The 25202-nt window shown below is 33.3% G+C and overlaps 1 protein-coding gene across 1 annotated transcript in view; it reads left to right on the top strand.

The window, feature by feature from the left end:
• Positions 1-25202, top strand: part of Lrp1b (low density lipoprotein receptor-related protein 1B) — a 1500426-nt gene that overhangs the window by 1259743 nt on the left and 215481 nt on the right. Inside the window, exons 58-59 of the mRNA XM_013030060.1 lie at positions 1675-1856; positions 13387-13586. Coding sequence (XP_012885514.1) covers positions 1675-1856; positions 13387-13586 — 382 coding nt within the window. The remainder of the gene's footprint in view (positions 1-1674; positions 1857-13386; positions 13587-25202) is intronic.

Below are 25202 nucleotides of genomic sequence, written 5' to 3' on the forward strand. Positions count from 1 at the left end.
AGGAGGAGGCTGCAATGCTTGGTAAGAAATGTATGCATTATCCTGCCCATGTAATTGTAACCCCTCTGTACAGTATGTTCACAAATAAAATAAAATAAATTAAATTTTAAAAAAAACAAAGAACTCATGGACTTTTCTGTCTAGGCTGACTTTGAACCAGGATACTCAGATCTCAGCCTCCTGAGTAGCTAGTACTACAGGATGCTTTAATACATTAAAAAAAATTGGGGGGGGGAGCTCAGTCATGGGGTTTGAACTCTGGGCCTGGGTGCTGTCTCTGAGCTCTTCAGCTCAATGCTAGTGCTCTACCACTTGAACCACAGCACCGCTTATGGTTTTCTGGTGGTTTATTGTAGATAAGAGTCTCACGGACTTTCCTGTTTATGCTGGCTTTGAACTGTGATCCTTAGATCTCAGCCTCCTGAGTAGCTAGGATTATAGGCATGAGCCACCGGTACCTGGCTAAAGATACATTTTAACAGACGCCATCTGCCATCTTAGCAGATGTTAATTTTATATGATGTCATAGCACAAATTTGCAGAAAAGTATTTTTATTTATAATAAATTAATAAATTCAAGTGTGTCAGCTAAATAGCCTGCTATATTAATCTCCAAATTTAGAATTTGGAAAAAAGCAATAAAGTTATTAACACAGTAGATCAACATTATTAGAATTACTAATTTTAAACTCATAATTTATAGTTTTAGGGAAGCAGTTAACTTTAAATCTGAGAATTTTTGGGCTGGGAATGTGGCTCAGTGTTAAAGTGCTTGCCTTGCATTCATGAGGCCCTGGGTTCAATTCCTCAGCACCACATAAGCAGAAAAAGCCAGAAGTGGTGCTGTGGTTCAAGTGGTAGATCATTAGCTTTGAGCTGAAGAGCTGAGGGACATTGCCCAGGCCCAGAATTCAGGTCCCATGATTGACAAAATGACAAAACAAAACAAAAAATCTCAGAATTTTCTTCTTTCTACTAATATAACTTGGCTTCTTGCAGCTTCTAGTTTAATAGTCCTTTCAATTATAACTAAATATACAGATAACTCAGAAATATATGCAACAGAACCAAAGATAATTGATCATTTTTATGTATCACTTTTATATACAAAACTATGTTTATTGCATTTATTATTGAAATTGATTAAGTTTGATTTTATATATATATGAGAGTATATTTTCACTCACCATTGTTTATCTTCAGATTACTTAGTGCACATTCTGATCTTTTATTGTAGTCATTTTAACAGGGGAAGGACAGTGGGGAGTGTAATGAATACGAATGAAATCATACCAGAAGCTGTTAGGAATAAATAATACCGATAAGTGTATGTGTGTACTTGTAATAGAAGCTTTGTCCCAATTTTTATGAGGATGAGTAGATAAACTCTAATGGAAATGTGATCACCAACTGTGCATCTATTCAACTTCTTTTTAATTTGATTGTATTTTTATTCTTAAACTCGTATGTATTTCCTAGGGGCCTGATTATGTATTAGACAATTTCTCTCAAACAAGTAGTAATTATATTGTGCTTGATTGTTCTTTTCTTATCTAAATTCCAATTCAAATGTTTAAATAGAATTTTTATCTTGGTAAAAATCAAAAAAAACAATTGCTCAGTTCTTCTTCTAGGCATTTATACTGTTAACTTTTTAAATTCTTATTTTGTTAGGTAGTGCATAACACAGCTGTCCCCAATGCACTTGCTGTTGATTGGATTGGAAAAAACCTCTACTGGTCTGACACAGAAAAAAGGATTATTGAAGTATCCAAACTCAATGGCTTGTACCCTACTATACTCGTTAGCAAAAGGCTGAAGTTTCCCCGAGATCTGTCTTTAGATCCTCAAGCTGGGTTTGTAATGTTAACAATCTTACCTATGGCTGTGGGTTGCTGGCCTTGTGGTATATCTACTTCTGTGGGTTGTTAACATGAAAATTTAATGTAATGTGTGAATGTGTAGAAAATCTTACTGAGAAACTTTACAGGTTTAAACACGGCTACTTCTCTAACTAAGCAACATATGTGTTATGGTAATGAATGAAATACAAAGATTTCACCATTTTTATTTTACATATATATATATATATATATATATATAATGTGAAGGTACTGTACAGAGGGATTACAGTTACATCAGCAAGGTAATGAGTCCATTTCCTATAGAGCATTGCTACCCCTTTCTGTTTTATCCCAACCATACCTTTGCTCGCCACATTCCCAAATCCTCCCTCCCCTGCCCAAAGTTGTAAAGGTCATTTTCAGCATAGTGTCTTATACATCTCGTTGTTACAATGGGTCAACCTGTATCCTTATTTCAGCATTTTGTTATTTCCCTTCTCGTCCTCAAATAAGAAAAATGTATATACAAGATGCTGGACACCAGAATCTAATTTAGTGACAACAGGGGTTGTACTATGGGGGAAGAACATACAAAGAAACAACAACAAAAAATCATCACAGAGTACATTATAAGTTCATTAAAAAGAACAACAAGAAAGAATGACATTTGTCCCTCTCTGGGGTTCATTTCGTTTAGCATCAGGTTATCTGTTCACATGTACATAGCTTTTGACCTCTTCTGCTTATCTTAGACATATACTAGTTATTGCAGATAAGAGAAACCATGGGATCTATGTTTCTTTGGGCCTGGCTTACTTCACTTAATATAATTTTTCCAAGTCTTTCCAATTCCTAACAAATGCAGCGGTGTCATTCTTTCTGATGGAGGCATAGAATTCTATAGCATATATATACCACATTTTCTTTATCCATTCGTCTACTGAGGGGCCTCTGGGTTGGTTCCATAATTAAGCTATGGTGAATAATGCTGGGATAAGCATAGCTGTGCTGGTAGCTTTAGTATGGTCTTGTTTGTGATCGTTTAGTAAATACCTAAAAGTGGGATTGCTGGGTCATAGGGGAGCTCTATGTGAAGTCTTTTGAGGAACCTCCATACTGCTTTCCAAAGTGGTTGAAGAAGTTTACATACACACCAACAATACAGTAGGGTCCTCTTTTGGCCATATCCCCTCCAGCATCTGTTGGCATATCAATACCAAATTTCAAACTCTAATACAAACTCATAGCAATCAAAACAGCTTGGTACTGGCACAAGAACAGACCTGAAAGCCAGTGGAATAGAACTGAAGACACAGAAATGAACCTATAGCCACCTAATCTTTGAGAAGGGAGCTAAAAATTAGAATGGAAGAAAGACAGTAAATGGGCTGTCAAAATTGGTTAAACATCTCTAGAAAACTAATGTTATATCCTGATAAATCACCCTGTACAAGAATCAACTCCAAATGGATTAAAGACCTCGAAGTCAAAGAAGACAGACTGAAGGAAGAAATAGGAGAATTGCTAGGGCTCCTTGTCACAGGGTGAAATTTTCTTGATAAAAATCCAGAAACACAACAAATCAAAGAAAGGTTGGACAAATGGGATTACATGAAACTGCAGAGCTTCTGCATGGCATAAGACATAGCTTGCAAGACCAATAGAAAGCCCAGGATTGGTAGATCTTCACTAGCCAGACAACAGATAAGGGTCTCATATTTAAAATATACTTAGAACTCAAAAAATTAAATCCCCCAACAACAAATCTTCAAAGAAACAACAACCCGATTTATAAGTGGTATAAAGACTTAAAGACAGACTTCTTTGAACAAGAAATAAGAATGGCCAATAGACACGCGAAGAAATGCTCAACTTCTCTAGCCCTAAAAGAAATGCAAATCCAAACAATATTGAGATTCACCTCACCCCAATTAGAATCGCTATAATCAAGAAATCTAATAACACCATATTTCACTGTTTTGATAGCCTTTATGATTTGGAAAAAAGCTGCTGCTGTTTTTTTGTTTTGTTTTGTCTTTTTGTTGTTGTTTTGGGTTTTTTTTGGTTGTTGTCTCAGATATCAGCAATGTAATTTAGAGTATAAACAGTATACATAGATAATAAAAGTGTGTCAGCAAACGTATTCAAAAGGAAACACTGTTAGAATGATGTAAAAGATTCATGTAGGTAATAGGTTCCTTTTGACTTTCAAAGGGAGGATGGGAAATAGTGGTTAAAAGAATCAAGGACAGTGGACTGGATGTTTCAGATAAGGGGATAACAGATTAATATGTCTGAGCTGTCTAGTGTATGGTTGCTAAACTTCTATAGATTATTACCATTATCATTCTATTTCAATTATGTAGTAGAGAGAGAATGCATACCTTTCCACTTTTTAGTCTATAATTTAGAATGATTACTTACTCCAAATGATATTGGTAGTTCAAACTACCCAATATACTTCTTAAAATAACGATTTTAGAGAAAGTTTTATGTTGTAAAATAGGGCACATTCATATAGCAACTATTGAGATATCTAAAATGTTCTTAAAGTTCTCCTATTTAATTTCACAAAAAGCATTTCACCATGTATCTACAATTATCATGACATAAACAAAAATGAAGTTTTATTTTTGCTAATATATTTTATAGTCCCTCTTGTTGATAACTGGTAAAGTGTTGATGTTGTATTCCAAAGCATAATTTGAAACATTAATTTGGGTAAGTGCAATATTGAAAAGAAGATTTGCACTTTGAATGCATTTCTGTTTCCAAGGTAGTAAGCACATTTTAACTTTTTACTTTATAGTATATAATGCTTTTTATTACTTTCTGAAATATTATACTTAACATAGCAACACAATGTTCAAAAGATTTTTAATGAAAGTAGAGTCATATGAGAGTGTTTCTATGGAAGCTTAAAGTAATACTAAGTATTGCTACAGATTTTATTCATTGTATCTATATGACTATTTTATTATTGTGTCATTTTGTCAAAAACTTTATTTTTGATTAGCCAAAATTTTGTCTACATACTTTTTTCTCAAAAATCAATTTAACTGGTTTATCTTCTTTTATTTTTGTTTCTTTTTGTTTTTTGGTATCATTCACTTTCCAATGAAAGAAACATTACCAGTTTGCAAATATAAGTCTTGTAGAATTTCCTATATGTAAAGTAAAATTGATATTATTGCCTAATGAATGCATCTGAATCTAGCTTTATATTTTACTTCTCCAGGTTACAATTATTACTCAATAAACAGAAAGCAAACTTAAATTATCCTCAACATAAACCTATTCATTAAATGTATCAATTAAATCATCAAAGTACTAAATTATACATTTGATCAAAGATCCTCCCTTGTTTTCTCTTTTTGATAATATTTGAATTATAATGTTTATTGCAGTTTATAACCAAATAGACTGATAAAACTGTTTTTTAATGGAACAATTAAAGTTGTCTCTTTTAATAGCTACAGTTTAATGGCACTTTATTTGTTCAACTTGTTTTCTTAATTCCCTTGGGTGAGTCAATAAGGAACCTGGATCATGAGATGAGTCTCAGCCTGAAAATAGCATAACTGTATAAAACTTTGTGCAATACTGTTTTAAAGAGGATAGCTTAAAGTATAAGATTATGTAATGAAATATTAGTGAATTTCAGGCTACAACTATGATGCACATGTGATTTGAATATGGTACTACTACTGACCCCTGTTTCCTTGAGAGGTATGATTTCTGTCCTGAAATCTAATAAAGAGTAAGGAAAGGATCCTGCCATTTAATTTTCTACAATCGTATCTAATCACATGAACTCCTTTCAGTTCAATGGAAGTGACCTTCTCTTCTTTATGGCTCTTTCTTTCCCAGACCCCTGTCCTTTCTGCCTGAGTTATCTCCTGCCCCAAAGTACAGCACAGGGTCATTGGGTGCTCTAATCTACCTGAAGAGCCAACCTTTCAAGGAACATCTTGTTGGATTTTTGTTTGTTTGTTTGTTTTGTTTTGTTGTGGGCCTGAACTCTTGGGCACTGTCCTTCAGCTCTTCAGCTCAAGGCTAGTGCTCTACACCTTGAGCCACAGCCCCTCTTCTGGCTTTTTCTGCTTATGTTGTGCTGAGGAATCGAACCCAGGGCCTCATGCATGCAAGGCAAGCACTCTGCCACTGAGCCAGCTTCCCAGCCCCCTCAAGGAACATCTTAGGAGATCATTTCTATATCTTATGAGGAGCATACAGGTTGTAATAATAGTATGAATATAATAACTAGCAAGAGCAGGTTAGACCCAGCTGTAATCTCATTTTCTATTGTTGTAGTCTTTAATAATTTTTGAGTAATTATAATTCATATTTGATATTTTAAAAAGATAATTTATAAGGGGAAGAACAATTTAAGGGACACTTTAAAATCAGATCAAAGATATAGTTGACATTAAAATGTACTGAACAATTAAGTGGTCAATTTCAGATTTTCCTAACAAAAGCCCCTGATGAACTATGTTATCAGTATATTATTCTTTATCCCTTTAGAATTCACAAGTTAGTGAATGTGTGATAGGACTAATTAATAAAATAATCCTCAATCATTTATTGAACTCCTATTTATTTTTAGAATTTATTGAATAATTGACCCTGTTCTACACAGGATTCAATGTAGAATTGAAAAGCAGTTTCCGCCTACAGACATTTGATAAACAAAAAGTGAGAAAATAATTATAATGTACTCAATATCTAATATGTCGGAGAAAGCATAAATGATCTCATCTGGGATCAGACAAGAATGGTAGAACCAGCACCAGCCAGGTCCTGTGGTGATGTTCCTGATAATAAATGTTTAGTCTTTCTTTTTTCTTTTTTTCCCAGAAGGAAGAGACCTTCTACAGATGCACAGACACTAACATATCTTGGCACATTCAGAAATTACAAGAAGTTCGGTTGATTGAAACAAATGAGTCACATACAATTTAGGAAGAAATTTACAGAGTATAATAGAGCTATAAATAACTCACAGTACAACACAATCCACTGAGAACAAAGCAACCAAAGTTCCAAAGCTTCTAGGTAGTGCAAATAGGTAAATATCTTTCAGAATATGGAGATATGGAAACATATACAAATACCAGTAAGGGAAATGACAAGTCTCTAGATCTGTTGCAATGGAGTATTCTAATCTAAAAATAATGAAAAGGAAAACAAACATCAATTCTGTAGCATTTTGTAAATTACAAAACTTCCTCTTTTTTCTTCCTTTATCCTTGTACAGCTTACAAAGGGTCTCTAAGAAATACAATATTATTTTTATTGCTTTCCTTAAGTACATATAAGAATATTAAACTTCAAACCGGTTAAGTTATTTTCTTGATTACTTTGGTAGTACAATATCAAACCAAGGATTATTTGATCCCATATATTTTTTTCATTTATATCACAACAGAGATTATACTAATGAAGTGAACATGGATCCTGAGCATTAATTTGAATGTCCATTTAAGAAAAGGAGCCACAAATCTTATGCCTTGACTATTTTAATAACTACCCTTAAATTAAAAGTATTAGTGATGATATAAATGTCATTGCTAAAGGATTATTATTATTATCTTCAGTTGTACAAAGGAGGTGGCATTTAACAAAGTAGTTTATGAATACAATATATCTTGATCTTATTTGTAGTTCTGAGTCTCAGATCCACCCAACGTCTACCATTTTCTAAGCAAGTGCTCTATCACTAAGCCATACCTCCAAAACTTATACCTTTGTCCAAAAGTTGTTAAGTTCATTTTATATCTTCTCTCCCTAATTAACCATTAACTAAACCCATAGAATATGATCATGGCTGCTATTTTTTGAATTTGAAATATATGTCAATGAAAATACCTGGACAATGTGTACCAGCATCTGTAACTGCTATTGCCAGTACAAGCTATACCAGTGCAATAAGCAGGTGAAGAATCACTTTTTGCTTCAATGCATCTCAGACTTAGCCACAATTTCTGGGTAGAATGCTATTTCTCCAGATAGAATGACAACCCATTTTTCCAAGAACAGCAATTACTATTTCCTATGGAAACACAAACTAAATATGCATAAATGACTACAACATGAAGAATACTTAACATTATATGATTTTTTTTATATTCTAAATGTTTCACTTCCATTAAGAAGGTAAATTGCAGCTTGGCACCGGTGGCTCATGCCTTTAATCCTACTACTCAAGAGGCTAAGATCTGAGGATCACGGTTCAAAGCTAGCCCAGGCAGGAAAGTCCGAGAGGCTCTTATATCCAATGTATCACCAGAAAACCGGAAGTGGTGCTGGGGCCCAAATGGTAAAGCATTCACCTTGAGCTGAAGAGCACAGGGACAGCACTCAGGCCCAGAGTTCAGAAAATAATGCATGGTAACTGAATGTGCACCAAGTGTGGGGTTACAGCTACAAAGACAGCATATCTGCTCCCATGCACAAGTCCACACATAACATGCCTGTTACAAAGAGAAGATAACTAAGGGAACATTAGTTGTGAGGGAAAATAAAGGATCTAATTTCTGAAGCAGCCCAGAAATATCTCACTGAACTTTATGATCACATAAGAAAAATATTTTTCCTCTATCTTCAAAAATGTATAAACAACTGCTTTCAGTATTTCCCTACTTAGGCAAATTTTTACAGGGAATGAAGAGTAATGATTATTTTATATTTCAGAAGTAGAAATAATTACAGGTAGAAGAAACTGCCTTAAATTTATTATATGAACTGAGAAAAAAATAATAAGTGTTCTGAGAAGACTTCTATTTAATCCATTTTAAGTGAGTACAATGTATTATATTCAATATTGAAAATATCCTCAAATCCAACATGGGCCAGTTGTTATGGTTACAAGCAGACATTATTTCACAAGTTTATACTTGGTCTGGCACAATAGGCATTATTTGGGAGTGAGTTTTTTTTTAATATGTAATCTTAGATGAGCTGCATACTATTATGTGGGTACAATTCAGAATTCTCTTTGAACATTTTCACTGGTTTTCATATTCAGTTTTAATTATTGGAAAATCTGCATGTAAGACATTATGGAGAGGTTGAATTTCAAAAAGTATATCTTGTTATTTTGTTTAGTGTAGACATTCTCAGATTTGTAGAAAAAATAGGGCTTAACTATGTGAATAATACTTAGCTATCAGAAGTTAGCTAGGTACATTGTCAATTTCTGGCTCAGAAGAAGATTCATACTCTATTCAATTAAAAGATGCTTTCAAGATAAGCAGTGTCTCACATCATTTTTTTAACAAGTGACTGCTATTTTCTAAAAATTTTATTGTCAAGATGATATACAGAGGGGTTACAGTTACACAATTAAGGTAGTGAGTAAATTTCTTGGCTAACTTGGTATCCCCTCCCTCATTTGTCTCCCTTTTTCCCAAATGATTTCCAAGACATGGACACAAGAAGCTTTTCTTTGTTGTTATTGTTCTTAATGTAATATGTGATTGGTTTATTTTTCTTTTCTGTTTTCCCCCTATGGTTTATCCTCTGTTGTCACTGTATTCTATTTTGGTACCCTGGGTAATATATATACATTTATCACATCTTTTCTTGTAACTACCCAGGAGGCAGAAATCTAAACATCTTTTCTTCAAGCCATCTCAGGCAGATGGGTCTGTCCATCTCTTATTTCCCAATAAAGCAGCAAAATGCAGGTATGGCTCAAGTGGACACCAGTAATAAGTGAGAGTGGGAGCCCCTACCCAAATATTGACCTATCCACTATCAAAAAAATCTTTTAAATTCAATATAGTCCTTTCATACTATTTTTTTCTGATTGATGAATTTTAAAGAGATAGATATTATATTATACGCATAAATCCAATATAATTACTCATCTGTATATAAGCCAGCTGTATCAGGTGTACATGGATATTGCTAAAACAAAATAAGCATGAGTTTATATATGACATATCTAGAAGAATTAAAATTAGATGATATTTAATGACTACTTGCTATGTGCCTATCAGTGTTTTATGTATTTATCCAAAAAAGTTTACAGTTTATAGCTAAAAATGAAAATAAACTATCATTGGCCTGTTCAACACTATAATAAATCCATGGTTAGTGGTTAATTTACACGTTCATATTTATGTAGTAATGGCAGGACTAGGGATTTGAAGTCAAATATTCCCTATTTAGGGTAGTTTGGCTAAGACTCTACATACTATTTATTATATTAGAAAACAGTAATTTACCTGGAAATTTACTAGAGACACAAGTCCTGTTCTAATTATATTACTACATGTGTCACATTTGTCACCACTTTACTCCTCATTTTACTAATGAAGGCGTTTACCTATAGGGCTTCAGTACCATTGCAGAACCAAATCTGGTACCACAAAACCTTTTTTTGAATCCACTGCTACTGAATTCACTGGGAATTCTTTGAAGGCAAAAGCATTATCACTTTACATTTAGTTTTCTACAGGTGATTAACCAATTTTCCAGCACCATTTACCATCTTTCTACCATTCTATTTTTTCAGCTCTCTTATCAAAGATTAGGTGGCTATAGGTCTGTGGGTTCATTTCTGGGTTTTCTATTTTATTCCATCGGTACTCAAGTCTATTCTTTGGCCAGTACCAAGCTGTTCTGATTACTATGGCTTTGTAGTAGAGTTTGAAATTTGGTATTGACATTCTTCCAGTGCTATTCTTTCTTTCTGTTAAGGATTGTTTTTGCTATTCGGGGTCTTTTATTGTTCCATATGAATTTTTGGATTGCTTCTTGTATTTCATTGAAGAATAGGGTTGGAATATTGATAGGCATCATATTGAATTTGTAGATAGCCTTGGGAAGTATTGCCATTTTCGCCTTTTTATCCTTTCAATCCAGGAGCATGGGAGGTTTTTCTACTTCCTAAGTTCTGCTTTGATTTCCTTTTTCAGGTTTTTAAAGTTTTCATCATAGAGGTCCTTCACTTCTTTAGTTAATTCTTAGGTATTTTATTTTTTCTGGCATTATTACTAATGGAGTTGCTTTTCTGATTTCAGCCACGCTCTTCTGTGGAAAAAAATATACTAAGTAAAATAAGCCAGGCCCAAAGAAACATAGGTCCCATGGTTTCACTTATTTGCAATAACTAGTATATGTCTGGGACAAGCAGAAAAGGTCAAAAGCTATGTACATATGACCAGACAGATAAGTTGATGATAAGTTAAATGAACCTCAAGATTGGGACACAAGTATTGTCTTTTTTCCTTTCTTGCTATAGTTTCTAACGTATGTATAATGTGCCATGTGATTTTTTTGTTTCTTTGTATGTTCCTCACCCATGGTATAACCAGTTTTCACTGTATTTGATGTCAGTGTCTTGCATCTTATATATTTGGGGAGGGGAAGAGAAATAACAAAATGCTTAAATAGGGATACAGGTTGACCCATTGTAACAATAAGATGCACAAGACACTATGTTGAAAAATGAACTTTACAACTTAGGAGGGGAGGAGGGAAGGGGGGAGGGAGGAGTGTAGTTAGAATGGCTATAATTAAGAACTCTAATAACAACAGATGCTGGAAGGGATGTGACCAAAAGGGAACCCTACTGCATTGTTGGTGGGAATGTAAACTTGTTCAACCACTTTGGAAAATAGTACGGAGGTTCCTCAAAAGACTCCACATAGAGCTCCCTTATGACCCAGCAATCCCACTTTTGGGCATTTATCCAAATGATCATGAACAAGAGCATGCTAAAGCTACCAGCACAACTATGTTTATTGCAGTCTTATTTACCATAGCTAAGATATAGAACCAACCCAGATGCCCCTCAGTAGATGAATGGATAAAGAAAATGTGATATATATATATATATATATATATATATATATATATATACACACACACATATATATATGGGAATTCTATGCCTCCATCAAAAAGAATGGAATCACCCTATTTGTTAAGAAATGAAAGACTTGGAAAAAAATACATTAAGTGAAGTAAGCCAGACCAAAAGAAACATAGGTCCCATGGTTTCCCTTATTAGCAATAACTAGTATATGTCTGAGACAAGCAGAAAAGATCGGTTAAGATAATGTTAAGCAAAATGAACCCCAAGATAGGTACACAAGTTTTGTTTTCTTGCTATCATTTCTAATGTATTTATAAAGTACCATGTGATTTTTTTGTTGTTTTGTATTCCCCTCCCCCACAGTATAACCCCTGTTTTCACTGTATTTGATGTCAGTGTAATTTTGGGAGGGGAAGGAAAAAAACAAATTGCTTAAATAGGGATACAGGTTGGCCCATGGCAACAATGAGATGTACAAGACACTATGTTGAAAAATGAACTTTACAATTTGGGGATGAGGAGTAGGGGAGTCTAGTTGAGGAGTTGGAAGGGAAGGGATGGCACGGGAAACAAAGGAGGTGGCAACAATGCTTGATAAGAAATGTTCTCATTACCTTGCTCATGTAACTGTAACCCCTCTGTACAGCATTTTCAAAATAAGAAACATTAAAAAAATGACCAAACACACTTATCTAATGTGTTTCCTAGTGCAGTAATTTTTATGAATAGCTCTACAGAAATTGTTGTTACTGCCCAAAAATATCTGAAAAATGAAATAGCACTGCTCTTTTTAGTTAAATAACAATTAAAACATATTTCAGATTCTAGGAGATTTTGTATAAAAAAGATTAGGTTTACATTGTTTTAGAAAACATTTCTCAAATACAGTTGATCTTCTAGCCTATTCAAAAATGTGACCTAACATTAATCAAGAAATAATTTGTAGAGAGCACAAGGGGCAATGTGAAATTATGTTTTCATGAAAATATCTTTGTAAAAATAAAAGATCTTGGTCAAGATAAATTATATGAATAAAGCCCAAGAGTGAAAAATGTGATATTATGACTAAACATTCAAACTAGAATTTAATTTTACATATTTTAATAGTAAAGAGAGATTGGCTAAGTGTTATTTGGACTCAATAAACAATGGAGGTTTGGATGGTAGGAAAAGCTTTTCTGACCCGGAACTCTTACCATAGTTTTGGACAGAGATGTAACAAATGTTGAGCACTATAAAATGTGTCTTTTTTTTTTTATCAACTCAAGATCTTTGTCAAAAAAAACTTTTGAAAATAGAGAAAAATTTAGGCTTTATCTAATGTAGAACTTAGATCATTTAAAATGCACAATTTACTTACATTTACATCAAGTAATTTCTAGTAATTTTCATTTGGAGATTAGTTCTTATCGGAGCTATTATTTCCTTATTATTTACCATAGCAACTCTTTTTGCTGTTTTTATTTAATTTTTAAGTTTTCATCGTGTGTGTGTGTGTGTGTGTGTGTATTAGTGTTGGTCCTGGGGCTTGAACTGAGAGTCTGAGCCCTGTCAGTGAGCAACATTTTGCTCAAAGTTAGCACTCTTCCCTCTTTCAGCCACAGTCCACTTCTGCTGGTAATTACATGGAAACAATTAGGCGAAGAAGATAAATACTGTGTAATGTTTTATTCCTGGGTTGTCTTTAAAATGGCTTTTGATTTTCTTTCCTAGGTATTTGTATTGGATTGACTGTTGTGAGAATCCTCACATTGGCCGTGTTGGGATGGATGGAACCAATCAGAGTGTTGTCATAGAAACCAAGATTTCTAGACCTATGGCACTAACAATAGATTATGTCAACCATAGACTCTATTGGGCTGATGAAAATCAAATTGAATTTAGCAACATGGATGGATCACATAGGCACAAAGGTTGGTCTAGCAGTATCATGAATCAATATTTATCTATAACACACATACACATGTATAATATGCTGTCAGAAAATTTATCTCTTATTATTATAACATTTTTACACTACTTTGTGAAATTCGGAAATTAGAATTAGGCAAAATTTTCAAAATCATATAATGTTTGCACAAATCATTTTGATACTGTCAATGCTTTCAATAATTTTTAAATTATGTCTATTAAAGGGGCAATAGTTTCATAAGTTAATATATTTGCATAAAACCTGATTGAATTGTATATACTAGTATATTTCCTTATAACCTGACACACTTTAGGCAGTTTAGCAGGGTTTGAAATTCATTTTAAGTAAGTTGAGTGAAAATATAACCTTTTATTACCAGTGATATAGCATTTTTTAAAGTTATAGATTAAACTATGTGCATGATTAAATTCACAATTATTTAGTAAATGGCAGTAGCTCTAACACAGTAATTAATATGGAAACATCTTTAAATTAAAATAACATCCAGGAACTAAAGTAAATGTGAATGAATATAGAATCTTACAAATACTTTATTTTTCACCTTTATTGACACTCAGCACATTAAGACCACTTTAAGTGTCAGACAAAGAATTAGATACCAGGAAAGAATTATCGGTAAAGAGGTTTATTATAAGAAAAGAATAGTTGAGAACAAAGGAATGAAATAGCCTACGGAGATAATGAAGAAGAGAAGGACTGATTACATGAATAGATTGAACAGAAATGACAGGATTCCTCAAAATATTTCAAATGCAGGTAATATGTCAATGATTAGATTATTTTTCAGTGAACTTAAAGAGCAATAATTTTCATTGTTTTTTAATACCTTAACATCATATTTACTATTGGATGTTTGAATTTTACAAAGAGGTTTCAAATAAAGCATACTGTTCATATGTCCAATCAAATCAGATTGCTTTCCTCTATGGCAGTAGACTTAGTGAAGTCTCTTGATGGAAGGGAAAAGGAGAAATAGAAAAAGAGAATAAAATTAAAATGCCAGATGAGACTCTGAAAACAGTTTTCAGTGTGGAATACTAAGAAGTATGAGTTCCTGCAGCTTCAAAAGAAAAATAAATGATATAAAGGCTCTGAAATGTCACTGAAATAGATCAGTGGTAGGGTATTTTCCTTCCATGGACAAGGCCCTCAATTCTGTTCCCAAGACTCAAAGAACAGTAGTGATAGAAAGGGTAGAAATATTAACAAATAGCTATAGGTTAACAATGGTCCACCATTTCATACATTTGATTACGTTTCTCAGTTGATGTTTAAACCAATACATTTTTGGTGCCAGTCCTGGGACTCAACCTCAGGCCCTGGACACTGTCCCTGAGCATTTTTGCTCATGGCTAATACTCTACCATTAGAGTGCCAGATTCACTTCTGATGTTTTGATGGTTTAATGGAGATAAGAGTCTCAAGACTTTCCTGATAAGACTGATTAGAACCATGATCCTCAGATCTCAGCTTCTTGAGTAGCCAGGATTGCAGGCATGAGCCACTGATACTCAGTATAAATTATATCCTTCTAATATATGATATATTCAAGAAGCCATTAAAGATGGTGTTTTAAAGGATAAAAGCACTGAGGTATGATAAGTACATTCCAATTTTGGAGATTAGCAAACATCAGAATGGCATGTGATTGAGGCTTCACTGAAATATAACTTTAGGATTGTAATTATTGAAAAGACAGGGCTGGGAAGGTGGCTCAGTGGTAGAGTACTTGCCTTGCATGCGTGAGGCCCTAGGTTCGATTCCTCAGCACCACATAAGGAGGAAAAAAAAAAGCCATAAGTGGCACCATGGCTCAAGTGGTAGAGTGCTAGCCTTAAGCTGAAGAGCTGAGGGACAGCGCCCAGGCCCAGAGTTCAGGCCCCATGACCGGACCCAAAAAAGACAAAAATATCCCATACAAAGAATCAATACCAATACAGCTTTCATCATTTTTGGGTAATACAGCTCAAATTTTTATTTTGGAGTTTCATATTTTCCCTATGAAACCGTGTCTTTCCATTTTTAGCATTTGTCAAAATCACCAGGCTGCTGTGCAAATGTAAGGTTTATGTACAATGAAGTCTATGTAAACTTTTGTTAGATAGGTAAATAAAGAAAATATGTATTTGTTGGGGCTCGGATTGTGGCTCAGTGGTAGAGTGCTTGCCTAACATGCATGAAGCCCTGGGTTCAATTCCTTAGCACCACATGAACAGAAAAACCCAGAAGTGGTGCTGGGGTTCAAGTGGTAGAGTGCTAGCCTTGAGTGAAAGAAGCTCAGGGACAGTGCCCAAGCCCTGAGTTCAAGCCCCAGGACTTGCCAGGAAAAAAAAGGAAATATATATATATATATATATATATATATATATATATAATTCCTTATTATATATATGCTTATTTTTCCTTTGATTCTTGGTATTTCAGTTTCAATGTTTCAAAATTTCAAAGATGAAATGTTGTTAGACTTATTCAAAATTATTAACTTCATCCACTGTTATTTTTAAATATGACTCAGATAGGGATGACTAGTGCTTTGGAAACTTAAATGTAATAGTTACGGGCATCTGATCATATAAAATAATATTTACCAAAAGGAACTCTAGGAAATGGACACAAGAAGTTTAATTCCTTGTTGCTCTTTTTATTTTCTTTTCATCTTGTCTTGTTTGTTCTTTATCCATCTTTCAAAGGGTAAGGGGGCACAGAAATTATGGGACAAAGGAGGAACAAATGCAGCAGTGATGCCCATTACATATGTTGAAAATGAACCATACAACTTGTGGGTGGGAACTGGAGGGAAAAACTGGGAGAAAGGAAAGGAAGGAGCAACATTGTGCAAAATATATGTTCTCTTTTTCAACTATGTAACTATGACCCTCTGCATATCACCTTTACAATAACAAAAAATACAATTTTAAAATACATACGATTTAATGAATGAGAACAAAGTATCATTCAGTCATTGATAGTGACTATGGATAAAGGAACATATTTAGGTAAGAGAAACCATAGGGGATATAAAATATTATCCAGAAGATAATCAAGTGTAATATTACTAAAATATATTACACTTCAGTTTAAACATAACTTGAAGTTCAAGTGGGAGAAAAAGGAATAAAAATGGTTTAGAAATATAAAAACATACTCAGTCGCATAAACCTCTCCTTAATCCATATGTGTGTGGTGTTTTGTGGTGTATGTGTGTATGTGTGTGTGCGTGCGTGCGCGCACGCGTGCGTGCATGTGTGCTTTATCTCTGCCCACTTCTACCATTCATTTAATAAAAACCCACTGACTTGTGTTTCTGTGCTAATTATTATTCTAGGCTGTGATGACTAGTCCCTGTCTGCAAAAGAATGTTCAATGTAGAAAAAAAAAATTTATTAGAAGACAAAGATAAGATGAGTGTCAGAAGTATGTACTGGATATTGTGCAAAGGCAGTTAGAGTAGTGAAACGTTCGCTGAACTGAGAACTTTGAGTAATGTTAGTGATTTAGAAAAACTGCCCATACCAGAAATATAGCAAGTAATCTTCCTACAGTGGAAACAGTCTGTGCAAAGGATAGAGTCTTGAAACTGTGGAGTTTAGAGGATTTGGTATGACTATAAATCATGTAAGAAGGATAAAACAATATTCAATGAACAAGAACAAGTTAGGGCCAGATTTTGACAAGCTTACTGTAGTATATAATCTCCATTTATTCATTAGGCATAGGGAACCATTGATACTGTTATTATTAGAATTGACAATAGCATGAAAAATGAAAACCCTAGAAGAGCAACCAATTTGGACAATTGAAATATTTTAGGATAATATGCTAAAAATACTTAGAGCTGTGGGAATAGCAATAATAGCAAACTTCACTAGTTACTTAACAGATAAAACAGGAGAGAACAGTAAGTTTATAGTAGAAAAACTGCAAGGTTAAATGTAAACACAGAATAAATGGTTTTTAATATTTTTCAGTTAGTTGAAGTAGGGGAATTCCATTGTATAACTATTGTTTGACATATATTCATATGTTATTCAAAAGAATAAATGTACCCTAATAAACCCAAATTTGTCATCTTTTTGAATCTTAAAACTCTTTTAACTAAGATATAATTTTAAAGAAGGATCAAGGAAAGATAAATTTTAAGGATATGTCTAAGCATGTTTTAGCACTTCTTTCCCTAGAAAGATTTCAGACATTTTGATAATTTATTTAGAGGGAAGAATTTGTTTAGAAGAACATGAAATACTCAGGAGAAACCTGGCAATTGTTGTCCTCTAGACTGAAATATTCAGTGTATCAATATGTAAATCTCTACACAAAATCAGAAAGATTCTATCTGAATAAGAGTGATCTTGGAATTCTATGTATTTTGGATTCACTCTTTACCGCTTCAAACCATTTAAAACTACAACTTTCCTCCCAAAGTGTTATGTTTTGATTTTGAACAAATAATAAAAACTTTGGTGAAGGTCAGCAGATCTTTACATGAAGCAATATCTTTTAAGTAGAGAAAGCAAAATTTAGAAATTTTGTAGAAGCAGGTAAATGGAGCTGGGTTGGATTGGGATCAATGGTAAATTAGTTCTTTCTTTCTTTCCTTCCTTCCTTCCTTCTTTCTTTCTTCCTTCCTTTCTTTCTTAATTTCTTTCTTCTTTTTTTCTTCTGAAGAGCATAGGTCAATCCTCTCAGCCATTGCCTTACCTACTGAGATAAGGCTTTGGGGACAAAAATGATATCAAAGAAAGTCCAGAACTAAACTTTGAAACCTGAAGTATAATGGAATCAAAAAAATTTGCATATGTTACAAAATCCTTGAGGCTTCATCTCAGATTAATGTTTTTCAGTCTTAAACAGAGAGATGATAAATACAGAATAATCAAATGTTTGCTTATATAGTCTGATGAAGCACTCAAATTACCAACACAAACCCTAGTCCTCCAGGAACCTTACTGGGGAAATTATTAAATAATTTTAATTGAACCATGGTGGCTGGATGAATTAATGAGGAAGTAGAAAAGTCTTTACATTTATGTATGTATGTATTCTGCTGATACTAGGACTTGAACTCAGGTCCTTCCAATTTTGCTTAGCTTTTTCAGCTAAAGACTTGGACACAACTTTACTTCTGGTTTCTTCTGGTTTAATTTATTTCATATTTTGTAGCAAAATAATTTACACTTGGACATTTATATTAAAAATCCTCCAATTTCTGAGGCTGAGAAGTCCAAGACCAAGGAACTTGAAGATTTTCAAGTCTGATGAAGGCTCCGTCTGTTTCACAGTCAACTTCTTACAGTATCCTTATAGGCTAGAATAAGGCAGTTCTTGGGCTCTCTCTCTCTCTCTCTCTCTCTCTCTCTATATATATATATATATATATATATATATATGGAATTGATCCTGTTCATGATGGTGTACTCTATCTGATGTTATGATTTCTCTAAAACCCAAGCTTTTAGTATTGTAATATAGGCTACTCATATTTACAGTTACAAATTGAGGAGGTATTTCCATTCCAACTCAACAACTCTGCTCTCATTGTTAGTTTGGTGTTAGCATATCCAAATGGCACCTGCTGCATATAGAAAAACATTTCTATCTTATGTAGAAATTCAGGATTTCTGAAATTTGATGACTTTGACTGATATCAAACATTGAAAAAAAGTACAGCTTTTCTCTAAACGGATAGTCTGCTAAACTTAAATCACAGATATCTCCAAGACCAATTTCAGTAATATCTCTGTCCATCTACATTAACTTAAAGGTTCCATTTCCGATATGACAGAAAGAAAATTAAATATCAGACAATTGTATTTGGACCAAAATATTATTCTGGTTAAGTATATCAAAGTATATAAATTTGGTTTTAGTCCTTATTTTTTACTGTGCCCTTGAATTCAACATATCTTAGACAAGATATCACCCTGGCAAAGAAAAGGCTTAAACTATTGTGTTAGTAATATTAACACAGCAATGACAATAATAACAATAATAACATATTAGTTACTTTTGAAATTGATTTTCTAAGCTTATTTGTTCTAATAATTTCTTCCAGAATACATTTTAGAGATTCACTAAATTATTTAACTTTGTGTTAAATATGATGACTGTGTACATATATTGCCTAACATTACAGACAATTTCATACTTATAAATGCTAAGTTCTCTGAAGAGTAATAGTTGGGCATAATTTTCAAATATAGTTAATCACTGAACTGTCCTTTATTTTGAGGACAAATTGTTTAAAGTTTCATATAATTATGTTGACTGTATCTCTTCATTTTAAAGATAACAGACTAAACCCCGACCTGAAGATTCTCGATATTAAAGTTTCAACATTGTAGTCTAACTCAATTGTGTCTTTATTGCTCTGGGAATTGAGATGGTGGCTGAGAGAGTAATTCTATGCTTAAATTTGAAAATACATATCTAACTCATATAGTGAGAGTATAATTAATGTTGGAAAAGGAATCCAGATATCAGTATGTCACTGGGGAAATATTATAAAATATATTTAAAATGTTTTCTTCTGTAGGGAAAAATACTGATAAAATAGGTAAAATTTTTGTATTTATATAACATAAATTTCAACAGCTTTTTCATTGTCTTTAGAAAATTTAAATATACATTTATGTTTAACAAGAAGTAGAATAAACCTAATGAACTAACTCCCCTGTACTATTTTATTTCATAATATTCTAAAGAGTTCAGTTGTGGTAAGATATTGAATTTTAGCACTTCTGAAAAAAATATAACCCTTATTTTTCACAGTCCATTACAAAGAGTAGGCTTCATGGTATATTTTATGTTGAAAATATTAATGTGCTACTGTTTACAATACAGTAAAAGTTAATGAAATGGAACCAGATACAATTTTGTGGATGTAGAAATGTTCTGAAATATTAAAATAAATTTTCTCGTATATATAGTAGGACACCTGTTGTGTCATTCCATTGCTTGTTCCTACTTCTCAATAAGACTACCTAGAAGATATCTGGGGATGATACTAGGATGCTCCACTCTTATTCTAGAAGATATTAAGAATTAGATCATCAGAGACTTAAGATAAGTTTCTAAATAAATCAGGTCTGATCTCTTCCCCAGAAACTGAATAGGAAAAGTAATAGTGACAGGCTGTGAAGGAATTTAATTACAGTTGGCTATACTAGGAAGGAAATGAGATCAAATGGCTATTTTATGGAAATTGACATGAGTTCCAAGTTCATAAAGTGAAGGGGGGAATGTATTCATAGTCAAACGGTCTTTATCAAACTATGATTTCATTGCTCACTGTCTCAGTTTTAGTCACACGGAATATATGGAAGTTGCCACTACTGAAAGTTACAAATGACTTTTGATGCCCAGAGCATTGTCTACTCATGGGTATAGTGAGGAGGTAGTCTCCATTGGCTTCATCTAATGTTTATTTGCCAGGCTTGTAATCTGGAAAGGGGAAATTCGTTTTCATGAGGTATATACTTCTGCTTATTGTGAAGTCTCAAGATGGAGTAATCTGCTTGCAAGGCTCTGCGACGATCAGAAAATACATAACATTTTTAGTTAAAAAGCATACCTTCAGTATCATATCATGATATTTGGAAATATTATCTAGTCCTAGTATTCCCACTACTTTGTAATATAGTTATTCATTTGGAAAATGGATTTGAAATCCATTTGCCTGAAATTGTATTTGCTGTACTATTCATTATAATTAAACAATATTGTCTTTAAAAGCAGGCAGGCAAAATTCCTAGAAAAGAAAACAATAAATGAAAACTTTGTAATTTATTGACGACACTGAGAACAACATTATATTAACAAGCATCCTGTAAACAACGCTGAAGTTAACATAATTATTGTCAAAAATAATATGTTCCTGGCCCTAAAATTTCATAAATCATCCATCTTTTTGGTGTAAGTAAAGTAGCTAACTCAGTGGTTATTCTCTAAAGATTAGTAAACCCTGGTCATTTTCCCAACCACCCACTCTTCTCTGTGATTTTTTTAATAAACCATAAAAGATTATATATCCACCTACTGAGTAGGACATAAATCTTACACATTTTCTTACACATAAAACCACTTTCTGCTATTATCTAATTTCAGATTCTGTGTCTCAGTCCATATATATTTTTATAATCCATTTTTGATCTTTCACCTCATTTGTTTCACTGCTAATTGCTTTCAATTTTTTTCTTCCTTTTTGGTTTTTATGTTTAACTACTTTAATTCATATTCTCTTTTTTCCTAGCTGTCCTCCTGAAAGAACATCAGGGCATAGTATCAGTGTCAGGGTCTCAGAGGAAAGGTTTACTTAGCAATTTGGTATTCTGTCCTGAAGTTGTGGTGATTTAGTCAGTTAAACAATTTGGTGATGAAATTGTTATTGATTCTTTTTAATGAAAGAGAAATGTCTGAGATTTTAAAAAGAGAGAGAGAACTAGAGAGAACTAGTAAGTGAAGGTGTTTGAGTTTTACTTCCTGTGAATCTTTGTTCTGGTCTATGTGCTAGACAGCTGACTCCTAGAAAGGACATTAGTAAACTCTTCTTTTCTGGCCTTAAGTTTGCTTTATACAATGGAATACATTGGAGGATATTAGATGAGGGAAAGAGGAAAAAGTGGAATGTTTTCTCATCCCTTTCACTCCATACCCAATAACTTATTTACCAGTAGCTACTCCTCTTGTTGGGTGCTGTTTTTCTCTCAGTTACAAATTTCTTCAGGTTCTGATATGTGATTGAAGGAAAAACAATGTGTCCCTTGCTATGTCTATTCCTCTAAAAGAATTCCCCCATTAAATTCTGCAATTATTACTTGAATATGTTTTTTTCTGTTTATTTCAGGAACACTGACTTTCACAAAAGAAATTTAAAAATTACACATAAGGAGGAAATTTAGGATAATTTTGAAGGACATCAGGTATGAAGGACTGTGAATTTTTACTTGAGGGAATGTCATCAAAAATAAGTAAAACAGAAGAGTCAAAGTATATTAGAAAATGATAACAGGCTATTTTTTTGTTTTATAGATTTACTAAATTTTAAGTTTTACAAACCTAGTCTTCCCAGTGTGCTCATTTGTAAAATAGATTGACATTAAAGGGTTTTTCTTTGTAATTTCCTTCTAAATAATGCATAATTATATAATAACTCATTTTAAATTCAATTTATTTCTTTATTGTGATTGCTCATTAAAATTATATGTTACGGAGAATATATATTATAATTTTACTTAAAAAATACTGCCAAAGCCTTTAATCATTTCTCAATAGTTAGTTACAGGGCTCACAAGACATAAAGTAATATATTAAAAACACATCTGGGCCCAGAATGCAAATATCAGGAAAATAAGAAACAGAACAGAGCATCACTAGTGAAATGTGTAAGGATTAACCCCCTACACAAAACTTTGTTGATTTTGTCAAGGTCTCATGTTATGTTCTTGAAGTTTCATACTAGTGCATTGTTCCTATATGTTTAATTAAATTAGTCAAAAATACAAAATTATAATGATTTTATACAAAAATATATTTGCATAGCTGGTTAAAGATGAATAATCAAGACTATTGTAATAGTCTTTCAGGCTGTGTGAGAAAATGCTTTAGCTAAAAGGATATTCTGCATTTGCACCTTTTTAATTTAATGCCTTGGAAGAAGAGTATCCAATTTGATGCAAAGGGAAAATCTCAGAAGACACCATTTCTTTTTATTTATCCTTTTTCAATTTTTCGCCAGTCCTGGGGCTTGAACTCACGTCCTGAGCACTGTCCTTGGGCTTCTTTTTGCTCAAGGCTAGCACTCTTAACACTTGACCCACAGCACCAGTTCCAACATTTTTCTTTTTATGTGGTGTTGAGGAATCAAACCCATGGCTTTGTGCACACTATGCAAGCACTCTGCTACTTGGCCACATTCCCAGCCCAGAAGACACTATTTGTGTGAATCTTTTTGTTTTTGCCAAATTCTAACTCTTTTCTTTCAAAGATATGGTTTAGTAAATAGAAAGTCTAGTACTTGCATGGAATTCTGCAAACAGTACAATAAATAATGCACCTGGACAGGATAGAAATCTAAGTGCAGTTTGCAACTTTGAAATTGGCTTTAAATATATAATAAGTACCTGTTAAACTGCAGCTCACACAGCACTTTCAGGTTTTCTGTCTTTTTTGTGTGTATGTTGAATAGCTGTCAATGAAAGATGTCTTGAATTTACTTTTCACATTTTTCTATTAATTAAGCAAATACAGTCTCATAAAGGATAGTTGGTCATTTTATTTTCTCTTAAAAAGTATAACTACCATAATTATGAGAAAACATAACTATTTGGTCTCCTAAATTCCGTCAAATCATGGAATTAGTACAATTTCAAGCAGGACCTTTAATGATAGTCTTGTGCCATCTCTTTCCGTACTTATATTTTGGTCAGCTCCATTTGCTGCCAAATTGCATGGTTAAACATCAGCATTGTTGTTCTTGTGTGCATATGTGATTATGGACTAGATAAACATGTATAGTTTCATGCATGCATACACATATACATACACATTGCATATAGATGTGAATATATATAGAGATATAAAATAAAAGCTAATAAAATATTAGATAATTAATTATTCATTTAGAATCAAACATTGCTTGAATGGCAGCATATAAAGTTTTAGCGCCAAAACTTTTCTCATTTTATCTCAATTCAGGTGGATATGCTAATGAAAACATAAGTATAATATTTATTTAATCAAACTTAACAGTTAGCAGTTAAGATATATACAATCTTTTCACAGCATGATGTCAATTAATTCCCAGAATCACACTGCTAATTTACAAACTGAATCTTAGTTTTCTTTGATTTACACTGTTGTAGATTTTCACTCTCTCAGAAGATGAATGGATGAGCGAGATTAGACATCTTAGACTATGTTTACTCTTGTGAAAACAAGTCAGTGTGATTACTGTTTTCCCAGGCATGATACGTATTGTATCTCTTATATGAGAATCGCATTTACCATATGAGCAAACCTGGAGTGGGCTTATACAATGACTACTGCCCATCCTGTTCTTTATTGTCTATACCAGAAAGAAGTTGAAAAAAAACTCTTTTGGACAAATGGACACATTATCTTAATTAAATATGACTTTCAACATATTCTGGCACATTCACCCATGTGTCGTCCTTCTGATACAACTTTTCTTATTCCCATAAATTTATGATTAGTTGAAAATAGAAATTGATGATGGATGGCAACTACTTAAGTTCTTGTCTAATATAAAAGTATTTGCACATCTGTACATCATACTGAATATGAAGCTCATTCAGTAAGGTAATTAGGTAAGATGACTTTTATTTGGAGCCTATGAAATCAACTGTATTTAGAAGTAAGGTATTGCTTTTCACTAATGCAAATGTTAGGTTTATGAGGTGGGCAGACAAGCAGATTCAAGTTCAGGAATCACCACCTTCATTTACTATTCTTTTTTTTTTGGGGGGGGAATCCGGTCATGGGGTCTGAACTCTGGGCCTGGGCACTGTCCCTCAGCTCTTCAGCTCAAGGCTAGTGCTTTACCACTTGAGCCACAGCACCACTTCCGGCTTTTTTCTTT

Source organism: Dipodomys ordii, unplaced genomic scaffold, assembly GCF_000151885.1.
Source record: "Dipodomys ordii isolate 6190 unplaced genomic scaffold, Dord_2.0 Scaffold126, whole genome shotgun sequence".
NCBI classification, from domain to species: domain Eukaryota; kingdom Metazoa; phylum Chordata; class Mammalia; order Rodentia; family Heteromyidae; genus Dipodomys; species Dipodomys ordii.